Below are 14,169 nucleotides of genomic sequence, written 5' to 3' on the forward strand. Positions count from 1 at the left end.
TAAAAGTTTTCAGGCAGTTCTGAGAGATTTATGACTTTCCAAAGTCAACCCTTAAAAGTCCAGATGAAAACAAAGGATTATTATGCTGGATGTTTTCCAATTTCGTATTCTAGCTCTCCTTTATTGAACATGGTTAAAAGGAATGTGTGAATGAAACGTATTTTTAAAAGAAATACAAATTATATTTGGAAAAACATTCTTCAAAAAGAACAGTGGACAGAAGTTTCAACAGAAAAATTTCCCAGTGTAAAGTTTCTTCTAGTGCCTGTGTCTACTGCCTAAATAGAGGAGTATAGTGATAGTACCTTCATTTATTTCTGTATTTAATTCAAGGCCACCTGAAAACTTTTGAATTTTAGCATTTCCTGTCCAGAGAGTAGTACATTTGTTTAAAACAAAACAACCTAGTTTTTAAATATCTTTTATTCACTTATGTTTAAAATACATACGGAACTCTAATTAATTAACTCGAATGTTGGTAACATCTAGTCTTTGAGAACGGATCCTGTTTTCAAGAGCCCAAGTCATTGTAGCTATTTGTTTAAGAAAATTTGCTCTTTCTGCTATTAAGTGGTGAACATCATTGATAGTCCTGTTTTGGGGGAGGATTTGGTAGGTGCCCGTTTCCTGGTTTCCTCATTAGATTTGGCCAAATTAGTTTATCACAAACAGTAAACAGCCTTGAGTAAATTGTTACTCACTTTACAGGTCCTCCATGTGTCCCTTATCACTTCCTCCTTTCTTGACTTGTGTGTAAATAGTTGTTTCATAATGTACGTTTTAACTTCTTTGTGTGTGTGTGCATCCCCCGAGTATGGGCCTCTACCAAAGGGCCTTTTGTAAGAGTCGCCTGGCTGGGTCTGGAGACCTGGAGGGAGCCGGCCGTCCCCGGAGGGGCGGGGCCGGTGGCGGGCGTCACGGGGCGGCCCCGCCCCTCCGGCCGGTGGCGCCATCTTCCCGGCTGCGGGAGGGGTCGCAGGTCAGTGCCGGAGCCTCGCGGCGAGGGAAGGAGGACGGAGTGGGATCTCTGACCGGCCGTGGCGGTCACGTCCCGACGGGTAGGAGGAGGGGGGCTCGGTGGCGGGCTGAGGTGCGCTGGGGGAGGGGAGCTGTCGCGGAGGAGAAGGGGGAGGGGGCGGAACCTCCGGGTGCCGCGGGCGTGAGAGGACCCCTGCGGCCTCAGGGCAGTTCCTTTGGTCCCCAAACCTCAGCTTTCTCCCTGCTGTGCCGGTGCCCCAGTCTGAAAAGAAATTCTGAATTTCTTTGTCTCTTCTTTCTTCTTCTCTCGGGAAAAAGTAGTAATTCGGGAAACCTGTGATGTGTTACAGGACTGAAGTGTCCTGCAGAGAAGGGGAGCATGTGGGGTTTGTTAGGGCCGCCAGAAAGGCGGCAGTAGGGAGCAGGCGTCACGGACCCGAGTCTGAGAAGGTGGGGCACTGGCTGCGGACTGTCGTCACGGTGTCTCCAACCTGGATTAAATATTTTCTTCTTTCTCAAGGTGCCTTTTCCTCGGGGCAGCCCAAGCTTCTCCAAGAGGACAATGGATTCTGGAAGTCGCCCAGGTGGGAGCTGCTGTAGCAGCCCTGCAGGACTCTCACGCGAATACAAGCTAGTGATGCTGGGCGCCGGTGGTGTGGGGAAAAGTGGTAGGTGACATTTTTCTTCCATTTTACAAGAAGGACTAAAAGTACTCAAAACAAATGACCTCCACCCAAACCAATTGGGAGACTGGTTATCATGCAGTGTTGATACTGAAAATTCTCTCTGTGAGTCACTTTTGTGTAGATTCTAACTTTCATTTCTTGTTTCGAAGCCATGACCATGCAGTTCATCAGCCACCGATTCCCAGAAGATCATGACCCCACCATTGGTAAGTCAGATGATCACTTAGGTTTCCAAAGAAACCCCATAAAAGTCTTCTAGTGTCAATTTTTGAAACAGTTTTAAACTATTTATATTTTGAGCCTCTTTTGCTGTCTGATTCAGGATTTATTTAACAACAAGAGTATCATAGCAATTGGTAAACAAATGACTATTTCTTTTTCCTATATGTCTCCTTAACTTTATATGTACATAAGCCATCTTTAGTGTCTGTCTTTTATTGAACATTAATGGGACACTTTCTTTGTCATATTCTTATGGTTGGTGTACTGTATTGCCAGATTAAAGGAAAAGTTTAAAGACAACTTAACAGAAGCCTTTTGCTGTCACTTCTCTAAGGGTCTGACTTGAGACTGACTCTGTAACTATGAGTCAGCTGGTTTGAACTTCCACAAAAGGAAGCAGAAAAACAAGTAGAGCCTGCCTGCTGAACTCTTACAACCCAGACTTGCAGAGCCCGGACTTTTTCTACTCAGAGCCCTTCATTACTTCCTTATACCTTGGGTTCATTACATGGCAAAGTCTTCCCTCGTGTCTTTTATAATCCTTAACGCTTTATTGTTGGCAAAACACTATTAAAGTAAAAAGTAGTTTTGTTTTGCCTTTTAAAAGATTTTTAATTGCTGTTCTCTACAAAGACTAAGAAGGTTACCATCCTTCCTGAACCATAAGGAAGCAGGTTTGATTCTAAGGGGTCGTATCCCAGGATAAAAGAAAAATGGGTGTGGGGAAAGGGGAGGACACAGAAGGTCTGCCATACTGCTGGTGTTTTCAGGATGTGACACTTTCTCTCAACAAATCTCCAAAAAGGATTTCCATTGGGTCAGGCCTCTGCTGCTCTGTTTTCCACAAAGCCAGTGAGCGTTCTGTGCTAACCCAGCTTTGGGTGTGGTTATTTTATATAGTAGATGCTTCTGTGGATTAGGGGAAATAGAAACAGGTCTTGTTTTTCATTTACTGTATTAAATTTAGAACATTGTTCAGAGATTCAAACTATGGTGGGAATTCTAGGAATAAAATCAATTTAGGGCTTAGGATAATTTACTTAGAGCTCCAGAAATATCTCTTCTTTAAAGTAAGACTCATATACTGTGTCTCCTGAGTTACTTTTTTGAATCTATTGATTTTTTTTTTTCCAAATCAGCTACTCTCCTGACAATATTATCTGATTCAACAGCAAATACTGTGTCTCTTGAGTTTCTATTATGTGCCAAGCACTGTGGTAGGCCCTGGGGGGTACAGTGGTGAGGAAAAAGATGGTGTCTGCTCTCATTGGGTTTATAACTTAGTGCTTTTTGTTTCCAACTTTGGCTACTAACTCCAAGAAGAGAAACTTTACATTGTAACCAGTACACATTTAAGCATGTGTGTGTACATGTATGTATACAGGTGCACATATGTGTAGGTAATTAACATATCGTCAAACTATAGTTACCTCACTGCTTATGGTTTGTGGTGTACTCTGGTTTCTTCTCTTTTGGTTTAGGTTTCTGCTTGTTTGTTTTAATGCTGGTCCAAACCCATTAAAATCATTCACAACTCACTAATCCTAATGGATCATGACCTGTAGTTTGGGAAACATTGATATAGTGGGCCCTTCATCTTTGAGGAAGAGTCAGAAGCAAGGGTTCAAGAAAAAATGTTAAAAGGAAATACATCAGGATGTAAGCAGCAGTTGTTCTAATGATGAAAATATTGAGTGGGCTTTTTCTCTTTTTTTTTTTTTACTTTCCTGTATTTTCCAAGGTTACTATAATAATATGCATAAAGAAATTTGCTTTCATAGAGGAGAAATTATGACAATATGGATTATTTAGAAAATAGTAAAGTAAGTTATGATTTTTCTCTTTTCTATAGTATTAAAATTAGGAGGAATTATAGCATATGGTTAAGTACGTAAGGCTTTGAGTCAAGCAGCCCTTGGTTTTAATTCTGGTTATATCATTAATTGTGTAATATGGGGAACACATTTAGTGTTTTAGAGTTTAATTTTCTTCATGTTTAAAATGAAGATAATAATGCCTACTTCACTGGATTATTATGACTAGTGAATGAGTTAATGTATATAAATTACTTAGTATAATGCCTGGCATCTAATAACTGTTTAATAAATGGTAAAGTTACTTTTCTGGCCTAATATTTTAAAAAAGATCTCTCAGAATCCTTTTTTTAGCTTAGAATTGTAGGTGAAGTCTTATTAAGCTGTGGATAAACTTACATACATCATCGCTTATGTGAAAAAAATAATAAAAACCTTAGTTGAAGACCTAATTTATTTATCTCAATGGATTTAGCATGTTTCCTGAGAAAATTTGGGCACTTAAAAAACTGCTTTTCCATGAGACAGATTTTAAAATAAGGTTGCATATTCCTGTGTTTATGAGTTTATAGACACCTTTCTTCCCTCCTGTAGAAGATGCTTATAAAATCCGGATCCGTATTGATGATGAGCCTGCCAATCTGGACATTTTGGATACGGCTGGACAGGTATTAAATCTTAGAATGCTCTGAGTAAGAGTCTTTTCCCTCTAGTGAAGGGGCAGGAAGGCTTATGCAGAGAAGATCACTAGTTCATCTCTTTTAATTTTTCATGCACTCTGACTCAGGATAGCAGGTAATCAGCATCTCTCTTCTTTAATCTGAAATGAATGCTCATCTGTGTGTAGTTCTAGGTTGCACCAATACATTGATGACCTTGTTTCCCTCCAGGCAGAGTTTACAGCTATGCGAGATCAGTATATGAGGGCAGGAGAAGGGTTTATCATCTGTTATTCTATCACTGATCGTCGAAGTTTCCATGAAGTTCGGGAGTTTAAACAGCTTATTTATCGAGTTCGTCGGACTGATGATACACCTGTGGTTCTTGTGGGAAACAAGTCTGACCTAAAGCAGCTAAGACAGGTAAGGATAGAGTTGAAAATGCTGTCTGTCATCTTGTGGGATTAGTCATTTTTGTTTCTCTGTTTATAGAGTCCTTTGCCTTAAAATAAAAATTCAAAATTAGCTTCTCCCTAACCTTGAAAATTTCCCTATATCTACTAATTTTTTTGTTATTTTGGATAAAATTTAGATTTTAGCAATCAGTTTTCAGGACAAAATCCACAGGATAGTAATCACATGACAAATAGAATACCCATTAAGTGACAGATGATAGAATATTCAATTCCAAAAACCTCAGAAATAAATCTGTTTATGTCAGGAGAAACTTTGGTTAGACTTCAAGATGTACTTCCTGTTGGTGAGGATTATGAGCCCTGGAAGGGGAGAATAAGAGAAATTGCAGAGGATTTTGGAATAACTGATACCTTTCAAGTTAGTGACATTGTTTAAAATTTTGCTGTTTGGTGTAAACTTAAAGGTGGAGTGAAATGGGCACATTTCATAACTACTCCTGAAAGCAATGAATGGTGCAAACCTTTTTGGAAGTAGTTGGACAGTAGTTAAATTCATAATGCTTCTCAGTTAATCCCCATTTGAAAAATCTATTCAGGGATTTACGTATAAAATGTTTGTTGCCAGGTTATTTATGGTAGCAGAAGATTGGAAAAGAATCTAAATGTACAAATTAAGAGAAATTATGGTATTTCCATAATTGGTTATATCAGTTTTTAGGTTCCTTATAGTTTTTAGCATTATAGTTTAAGTATGTATTTCTTTGCCTGTGTTTTCCTTTCTTAAAAGGAAAAGTATGAGGGGGCTGGCCCAGTGGTGCAGCAGTTAAGTTTGCATGCTCCACTTTGGCGGTCCAGGGTTCGCCAGTTCAGATCCCGGATGCAGATCTATGCACCTCTTAGCAAGCCATGCTGTGGCAGGCATCCCACATATAAAGTAGAGGAAGATGGGCACAGATGTTAGCTCAAGGTCAATCTTCCTCAGCAAAAAAAAAAAGAGGATTGCTGGCAGATGTTAGCTCAGGGCTAATCTTCCTCAAAAGCAAGTAAATAAGTAAAATGAAAAGTATGAAGAAAATGAAAATGGCATATTTGGCGTTTTTTTCAGTAACATTGGATTATAACATTGTCTGACTTTCAAGTGTACATCATAATATATTTCAAATTCTGTGTAGATTACATCATGTTCACCACCCAAAGACTAATTACAATCCATCACCATACACATGTGCCTAGTTACCCCTTTCGCCCTCCTCCCTCCCCCCTTCCCCTCTGGTTACCACCCATCCAATCTCTGTTGCTCTGTGTTTGTTCGTCATCATTTTTATCTTCTACTTATGAGTGAGATCATATGGTATTTGACTTTCTTCCTCTGACTTGACTTATTTCACTTAGCATAATACCCTCAGGGTCCATCCATGTTATCACAAATGGCCGGATTTCATCACTTCTTATGGCTGAGTAGTATTCCATTGTGTATATACACACCGCATCTTCTTTATCCGTTTGTCCCTTGATGGGCACCTAGGTTGCTTCCAAGTCTTGGCTATTGTGAATAATGCTGCAAGGAACATAGGGGTGCATGTATCTTTAAAAACGGCGTATTTGATATCTGTAACTATTCCCTGTCCCAAAAAGTTATCTTTAAAATAGACAAGAAATAGAATCACATAATTTGAAGGCAGAAGAAATCTTAGAAGTTATGTAATCCAGCCTCTCCCCCCGACCCAGCATTACAAAAATCACTACACTCTACTTGAACACCTCCAGAGTTGAGGAGCTGTCTTCCTTTTAAGGTAGCCCTTTCATTTTTTGGGACAATTGTAATTGTTTTCCACTGTTACCACTATAAATTTTCTCATGTGTACATTTTTAAAGGTCACCAAGGAAGAAGGATTGGCTTTGGCCCGGGAATTCAGCTGTCCCTTTTTTGAGACCTCTGCTGCCTACCGCTACTACATTGATGATGTATTCCATGCCCTTGTGCGGGAGATACGTAGGAAAGAAAAGGAGGCAGTACTGGCCATGGAGAAAAAATCGAAACCCAAAAACAGTGTATGGAGGAGACTGAAATCACCCTTCCGGAAGAAGAAAGATTCTGTAACTTGAAGGGAAGCTGTGGAGTGTTTATCTGTGACCTGCACTGCCTGATCAGAGCAGTCCAGTAACCTGCGTTAGTGAGCGTGGTGCTTGCTCTTTCTCCTGTTAGGACCGTTATTTTAAAAGTAACTGATGAAGGGGACATGCCTACTAGAGGTTTTCAATGATGTGGTATTTAAAATATTGTCTCTTAGCTAATTCTGATTTATTAACCCGGTGGAGCACTGTCTACTTTTAAATTGTCTCATTAGAATTTGATCACCCATGTTTTGGGTTCTGTTGCTGATATTAATTAGTTAATGTAAATTGTTTATACCCAGGGGAATATGTATGCCGTATGTGTTTGACTAAGCTCACAAGAGGAATTTTTTGCCGTGCACTACTCCATGTTATCTTTCAACTCCAGTTTCCTGGGACTATCCCAGAGAAGGACCTCAGTCTTTTCTATTCACACTGTGCTTCCTAGAGACAGAACAAAAACCCTGTAGGGAAATCCATGCTAAAGAGATTGGTGTTAACGTTCAGCAAATAGCTGTGGAACTGACTCCTGTTGCAGATTGTAGAGTGATGAGATCTGGGGAGATCAGGCTGTATGTTTGCAGGAACTTGGCTAGAAAAAGGTAGGATCAGAACAGTGTTCCCAGTACGAACCTGGCTTTTCTAAGAAGTGCACATTTGACCCAAATGCACTGGGATGGATAAGACAAACAGAAGCATATCAAATGTAATGAAGGTTTCTCCTATGAGGTTATTTTACTCCTCCTTTCAGGCTTTGCCTTTCTTTAGCTTCAAAGGTAAACACTTTGGGAACTATTACTGGATTACTAAACTCTTGTTTAATCTAAATCCCTGGGTGGAACAGCCATTGCCTTGTACAGGTTTATCTTTTCCCTGGATATGCATGCATCAATACATTTACAATAATTGCTTCCTCGTGCTTTCCCTGAGCTTCCCTGTGCTCCTTTGAAGATATAGCCCTGGCAGAATGGTTTTTAGACCCTTTGTCAGACTGACTGCATTTTCCACATGGAAGAGACATCAGGAGTTTGAGTAATTGTGTATGTGCCTCCTTGATGTTGACAATCACTAGACTCAGTGCTCTAAGAAAGCCCTTGGTATTTCTGTTTAATGAGCCAGTCTTGAAGCTTTAAAATTCCCATATGTTGAGTTTCTCATTGAAGATTTCTTTACAAAGACATTGCTGAGTTCACCTCAGGGTTGTCTGAGCCTTAACAAAGCTTAGCCTAAGAGAATACCACTTCAATACCTGTGCGTAGTTGAGAAACTGTTGTCCTGGGAAGAAACAGCTTTAAATATTGGTGGTAAGCTCTCTCTTCTAGAATCAGGATTGTTTTGATATCTGAACTTGTTATATGTGGAGATTAAGTGCAAAAGTGCTAAGAGTAATGTGTGTCACTAAAGCAGTGTTTGTGTCCACTTTAAACTCTAAGAACATGACTGTGTAGCACCTCTTAAAAGGGCACAGCTCAACTTACTGTTTTCCATTTTTATTACAGGCAGAAGGACAGGGTTGTTATGTTTTTCCTTATAATCAATGGTATATGTCCTAGGTTTAAAGAAAAGTGATGGTTGTAACTCTTAGCTGAGTAGTGGTCCCTTTTCAAACTCCTGGAAATGTTTTTGCTACCAAATAAATCATGTTTTATGGTACTCAAGCCATCCAGAAGTGAAAGGCCCAGAATTTGAATCTATGCAGGACAAAAATCTTGCAGGAATCAAAGCACTTTGGAGAAGCATGAAAAGAAATACAGTGCAATTCTGTTTTAACAGTATTTCACCACATTTAAACTAGCTTGGAGCCTTTTAAGTTTAATGCCTTAACTTCTCATTACTAGTGACCTACGGAATTGTTATTAGCATCAAGCAGGAAGTTGACAGCTATATCATTATTTGAGATAGTCAGGGCAGCAGACAACATTGCTAGAAGGAAAGATCTGTAAGACAGGAGGGAACTTGTATTGTATATAAGAAAAATAACAAATTAGTGTTTTTAAGACTATCACTGTCATATATTTGATTGTTGGATTAATTAGCCCATTAATTAGTATTAAGAATTCTATTCATGGTGCTAAATAGTTTGAGGGGTATAAAATGTCTAAGTCATAGCTCTATTCTTAGTGATCATATGGTGTATGTAATTTATAAGCTCTAAGTAGTCAGCTTTATCCAATTTGAGGGCATTAAAATCAATTACTGCCTGGAACTTTGAAGAGAAAAATTCAGGGACAAGTTGAAAAGCACTGGAACTGTTCATGTCCATACTAGATTGGTAAATTGCAAAATTTAGAAGCTAGCCTTTAGAATTAGCTGTTTAGAATTCAGAAAGGGATATATGTCTTAACTTCGTGATATATTAGCAAAAATTGGTCTACTGTGATGTTTGGGGAGGAGAGGGGAGAGAAAAGTTTTTCCCTTATGCACTTGTATATGAAGATGGTTTGTATGACACAATACAAAACTTATAAACAACTTGTTGGGCTTTTCCTTTACTTACCTATGTCTGGGTAGAAATGTTTGGAATCATCGCAAAGGATCATTTTAAGAAAAAAATTTAATACCATGAGATTTTATATTCTGGAAAATATTGATTTAAAAAAATTGAATGCCCAGCATGTACAGAACACCCTTGTCAAGTGGTAGGGAGCAGGCCATGGAATGCCCCTTCGTTCAGAGGTTACCTCTTTGGTGGAGAGACAGGAAAAACTCATTGAAAATGATAGTCCATTTGCCACCTGATCAAGAGTTAATGTTTGAAGTATGTATACTAAATGTGAGAGAATGAGGAATAATTTTTTCTGTGAAAGTCATTTCTTTTATCATCACTACTATAAATGGGCATCAGTGTTGGTAGAGAGGACTTAGTTTGGACATTAAGGGAATGTATTTTTGTGTCTTCATTATTTAACATTTATTGAGTGGGTCAGTAACTGTCAGTGTGGTCCGCCATTGAAATGGGCAATGGAGGAAATATAAAATATCCCTGATCGTGAGCTCTGGTAAAATTTGCATATACAAAACAACTGGAGGTCAATCTTAAGGTAGTAGATTATGTGCTTCAGACTGGGAATGTTGTAGGAATTCAGAGAGGGAAGGAATTAGTATGGCTGGAGCTGACTCGAATAGCTAATGGGAGCTAAAGCTCCTGGTAAATACTCGTAGTCTTGTACTTTTTCCAAACTCAATCTTGAGAAGGGTGAGATGTAGAAAAATTTGAAGTCTTATTTTTTATGAGTCCTTATTAACTTTGACAAGCACTTGGCTTTAAAAGATGGTTCAATACTGAAAATAGATTTGCAGTAATCCTGGATTTGCTCAAGCTTCAAATTAAAGTTTATTTTCAAATTGTTCTTCCCACATTTCAGCAGCTCAGCTGGAACTGAAACTTAGGTGGTATTACCATACAGGGAAGTAGTTGGAAATCCTAGTTCTCTGACTAAAAAGAGTATCACCCTGTGCTCTAAATGTTCTCACTGCACGAATTAATTTTGTCTTTCTCCCCTTTTTCCCCACTAAGAATTGCTGTGAATTAATTAGGTATAGCATAAATTATAATAAATAAATTAAGAAAATGGCAACTGTATTTTTATTTTACTCAGAAGTTTTGACAGTTTTTTCAGTGAAAGTTGGGAGATGAGTCTGTTGCTATTCTTCCGTGGTTTATTGGTTAACTGTGTTTCAGTGGTGTGCTATGCACCTGTTTGTCTAGACTGCACCCATATCCACAAAGAAAGCCAGAGCTGGCTTAGCTCTTGTCTGCAGAAAGCACATTCTCCTTTGAGGAGTTGAACTGAATTGACTTGCCTCCCACTTGGTGTCACTATGTAGGAGCAGAGGACCACGTGTGGCCTGGAGGAACCAGGATGGATTTTAGTTTAGGAAATGGGGTCAGACAGCATAAGCGGGTCAACCCATCTATAGAGCCCTGCAGACCCGTTTCCCTTCACTGTCCAGATGGTCAGGGCTGGAGTGTGGCCAGCTTCCTTAGGCTAAAATGAGTTAGTTAACTAAGGACTTCTAACACATGGGTTCTGCTCCTGGGGGGTTATCATTAATTGGGAGGACAGGGCAATAAATAGGCAACATAAAAGCAAAGACATTACATTGAGTTATTAAAAGAATACATTGAAAGATCTAGGATTAAATTGATAGGTGGAATTAGACCATGAAGATTTCTCAAAATTGTAGTTTGGAGAGGAGGAAAAGTGTGACGTGAAACGAGGAAAGTCTTAAGAGTCATGTCTGTAAGACAACTGAGCCAAGATTTGAGACTGGGAAAGTCAAGACTATCGTGTTGTACATGGAATGAGCATCAAGAAGCAAGCTTGAGGTTAAAGGGTAAGAGCTGGGATATAGCAAGAGACCAATAGGGCAGGACTAATTGGGTGGAAAGCTGTGAAGGCCAGCCAGAGGTGTGCATGGTTCCCAGATACCTGGTCGCTCGGGATCAGAAACAGCTGGGGAGTTGTTTTGCTTTTCATTTTCTCAGCCCCTGGAAATTTTGATTTGATCTCTGATAGGACCCAGGAATCTATATTAAAACAAAAACCTCCCCAGGTGCTTCTGAGTGTAGCTGTTCCTAGATCAGGAATCACCGAGCTGGATGGTGTGGCAGTGTCTGGGGAGATCGCTGGAGGACTGTAAAGCAATGATAGGTTGTAGTTAACAGGTGGGGGAAATTCTGGTGGCTATGGACAGAATGGTGTGGGGCTGGGGAGCAGCTGGGAGTAAGCAACAAGAAGGATGCTGTAATAGTTCACAACTAAGGAAACAAGGGATTCAGCTGTGGGGACAAGAAAAATAAACTCATGCCTTGTTATGAAGGAAACCACCGGATAGAACAAAGAACTGTTAGGTCTTAATGTTTGGGATATTCTGAAATTTCCAGTCAACTTTTAAACATGACTTGGCCTTGAGACAAAATTACTGAAATGTTTTAGCTTTGTCTAATAGACCTTGCTTTAAAAAAACCCCAAAACTGTGATGAGCAGCTTTGGGTTCAGAGTGTACATTCCTCAGCACACATGATCGTATTGTTAAGTCACCCAGTTTTTTTAACAAAAGCTGCTGGGGTGGGGACATGTGTCATTTCCTGCCCTTCCCAGAGCTGGTTATTGCTAGAGTTTATTACAGTTTGCTCTGAGCCAGAAGAAAGTCGCTCCAGAAACATCCCCCGCCAGATGCTTTCCCTAGTTTCCTTGCAGAGGAGTGTGTAGGTGAGGGAGTGGAGGCAGAGAAACTGGGGGTTTATATGAAGGTGAGTCCAAATATGTGCTCAAACACAGCGTAATCCAACATAAAATCTCTGCTGGTCCGGGAAGGCATGCATGCACATCAATTTAGTCAGAAATAATTGGCACAGTCCCACCCAAAACATTATAGCCACTCTTATTTTCATATCCTTAGACTCCTCAAAAGAATCTATGGGTCTAGTTGCAGCTAATACCCACCCACCACTGCCACCACCCAAAAAACAATAACAAAAACAAAACAACTCTAGACCAATCTTCTTTTGAAACTCTGACTCAGAATAAGTAGGAAGAAGAGGCGAAGTCTTTCCGTGTTTGCTCTAGGTCTGCTTCCTGGACAATATTTTGTTCCTGCCTGTCTGTCTGCTGTCAACAAATCTTTATTGAGTGCCTGATGCTTGCCAGGTATTGTGTTGGGTGTTGGGAATTCAACAGTGAATAAAAACAAGCACACAGTTCCTGGAGTCTCAGTTCTGTTCTTTGGGCGCCTCTAATTCTAATGTGCAAAATCTCACATCAGAGGTTTGGATCAAATGACGAGAGAGTGAGATGGGGTAAAGGACAAGTGAAAATTTCAACTACTTTGTAAACAATTAAGTGTTAACTTGGAAACATTCCTGAGAAGAGGCCGATTTGATGTGAGTGAATGAAATCATGAAAATGTCCAGTTTCATATTATTATTGCAAATGACCCTCTAAAACTTTTTTTTTTTTGAGGAAGATTAGCCCTGAGCTAACTACTGCCAATCCTCCTCTTTTTGCTGAGGAAGGCTGGCCCTGAGCTAACATCCGTGCCCATCTTCCTCTATTTTATACATGGGACGCCTACCACAGCCTGGCGTGCCATGCAGTGCCATGTCCGCACCCGGGATCCAAACCGGTGAACCCCGGGCCGCCAAGAAGCAGAACATGCACACTTAACCGCTGCACCACCGGGCTGGCCCTAAAACATTCTTGAGGACATTGGCCTCAAGATCATAAACACATTCTAATTTGCATTACTTCCCATTAAGCTCTGTTTGCATCTTTCTTTGAAGTCTCCACCGGTAGCGATGGTAGAAAAATATAGGTTCTGGAGTTAGACTGCCACAGTGCACATGCATCCAGGCTCCATTGCTTATGAGCTGTGTAACTTGAAACAAGTCATTTAAACTCTCTGGACTTTAGTTTTCTCATCTGTTAAATGAGGATAATAATAGCACATATCCAGCAGGGTTGTTGGAAGGATTAAATGAGTTTTAAAGGTATAAAGTGCTTAAAACAGTGCCCAGCATTGGTAAACATTCAATCATGTTAGCTATCGTTGCTATTATTATTAAAAAGAAAGTGAGTCCCTTTTTATGGCCCTCTCAGAGCTATTCAATTAAATTGAGGTTTAATATAACATTTGAGGTGAATTACCAGCTCCAAAGGCTTGAACACAAGAGCAGTTAATGAGTTCCCAGGCTTTTATCCAGATTTTTCTGTTAGCACATCTATTCCTGGGCCTCCTGAGCCTTAACACCTCCTCTAGGAGTTTGTTCCTGAATGCCAAGCAGAGTTTTGAGCATTTCTTAGCGGTGCTCAGAAGGTAGTATTTAACATAGTGTGGTATTAGGCACTTGGGACACTCCTCAGTTTACTAGCTTATAAAAGTTATACTCATTAAGAATAATGTCCTCAGCTTTCTGAAAAATATGCCCTATGGCTAAACTTCTGTTGCTCTTGAATTATTTGAGGAAGACACCAAGCACTAGGCTTTTTTTCAAAGCACAGGTGTCGGGGAGGGATGAGATCAGAATGTGAGGCGGTTAGCAGGTTGGCGACTCCTTTCTGAGAGTTTGTTATAAGGAGGTCACAGGAGAAAATACCTTGGACTGAGAGGTACAATAGCAAACAATGTGGTGTCCTTTGTTCGTTGCCCACCCGGCATCCATTCCTCCTTCCAAAGGAAATGACATTTTGTTCAAGAATCCACCCATTTCCCATACTCAGTTCCAGGGCAGTCCTAAATGGCCTAAAGATAATCCTATCCTCCTTGCCTGTGATTG

General features: G+C 40.0%; 1 protein-coding gene across 1 annotated transcript; it reads left to right on the plus strand.

Moving 5' to 3' along the window:
* The first annotated feature begins 26 nt into the window (after positions 1-26).
* On the plus strand, positions 27-9,362 carry RIT1 (Ras like without CAAX 1). The gene is made up of 6 exons (XM_046683961.1): positions 27-1,058; positions 1,499-1,646; positions 1,814-1,870; positions 4,295-4,368; positions 4,591-4,782; positions 6,651-9,362. Exons 2-6 carry the CDS (start codon positions 1,541-1,543, stop codon positions 6,879-6,881), a joined length of 660 nt encoding a protein of 219 aa, XP_046539917.1. The 5' UTR covers positions 27-1,058; positions 1,499-1,540; the 3' UTR covers positions 6,882-9,362.
* The last annotated feature ends 4,807 nt before the right edge of the window (positions 9,363-14,169 follow it).

The sequence above is a fragment of the Equus quagga genome, chromosome 13 (assembly GCF_021613505.1).
Source record: "Equus quagga isolate Etosha38 chromosome 13, UCLA_HA_Equagga_1.0, whole genome shotgun sequence".
NCBI lineage: Eukaryota > Metazoa > Chordata > Mammalia > Perissodactyla > Equidae > Equus > Equus quagga.

Coding starts and splice junctions, on each gene's coding strand:
- RIT1 (XM_046683961.1), top strand. CDS start 1,541: ATGGATTCTGGAAGTCGCCCAGGTGGGAGCTGCTGTAGCAGCCCTGCA. Junction 1,647..1,813: donor CGGTGGTGTGGGGAAAAGTG/GTAGGTGACATT, acceptor CTTGTTTCGAAG/CCATGACCATGCAGTTCATC. Junction 1,871..4,294: donor AGATCATGACCCCACCATTG/GTAAGTCAGATG, acceptor TCCCTCCTGTAG/AAGATGCTTATAAAATCCGG.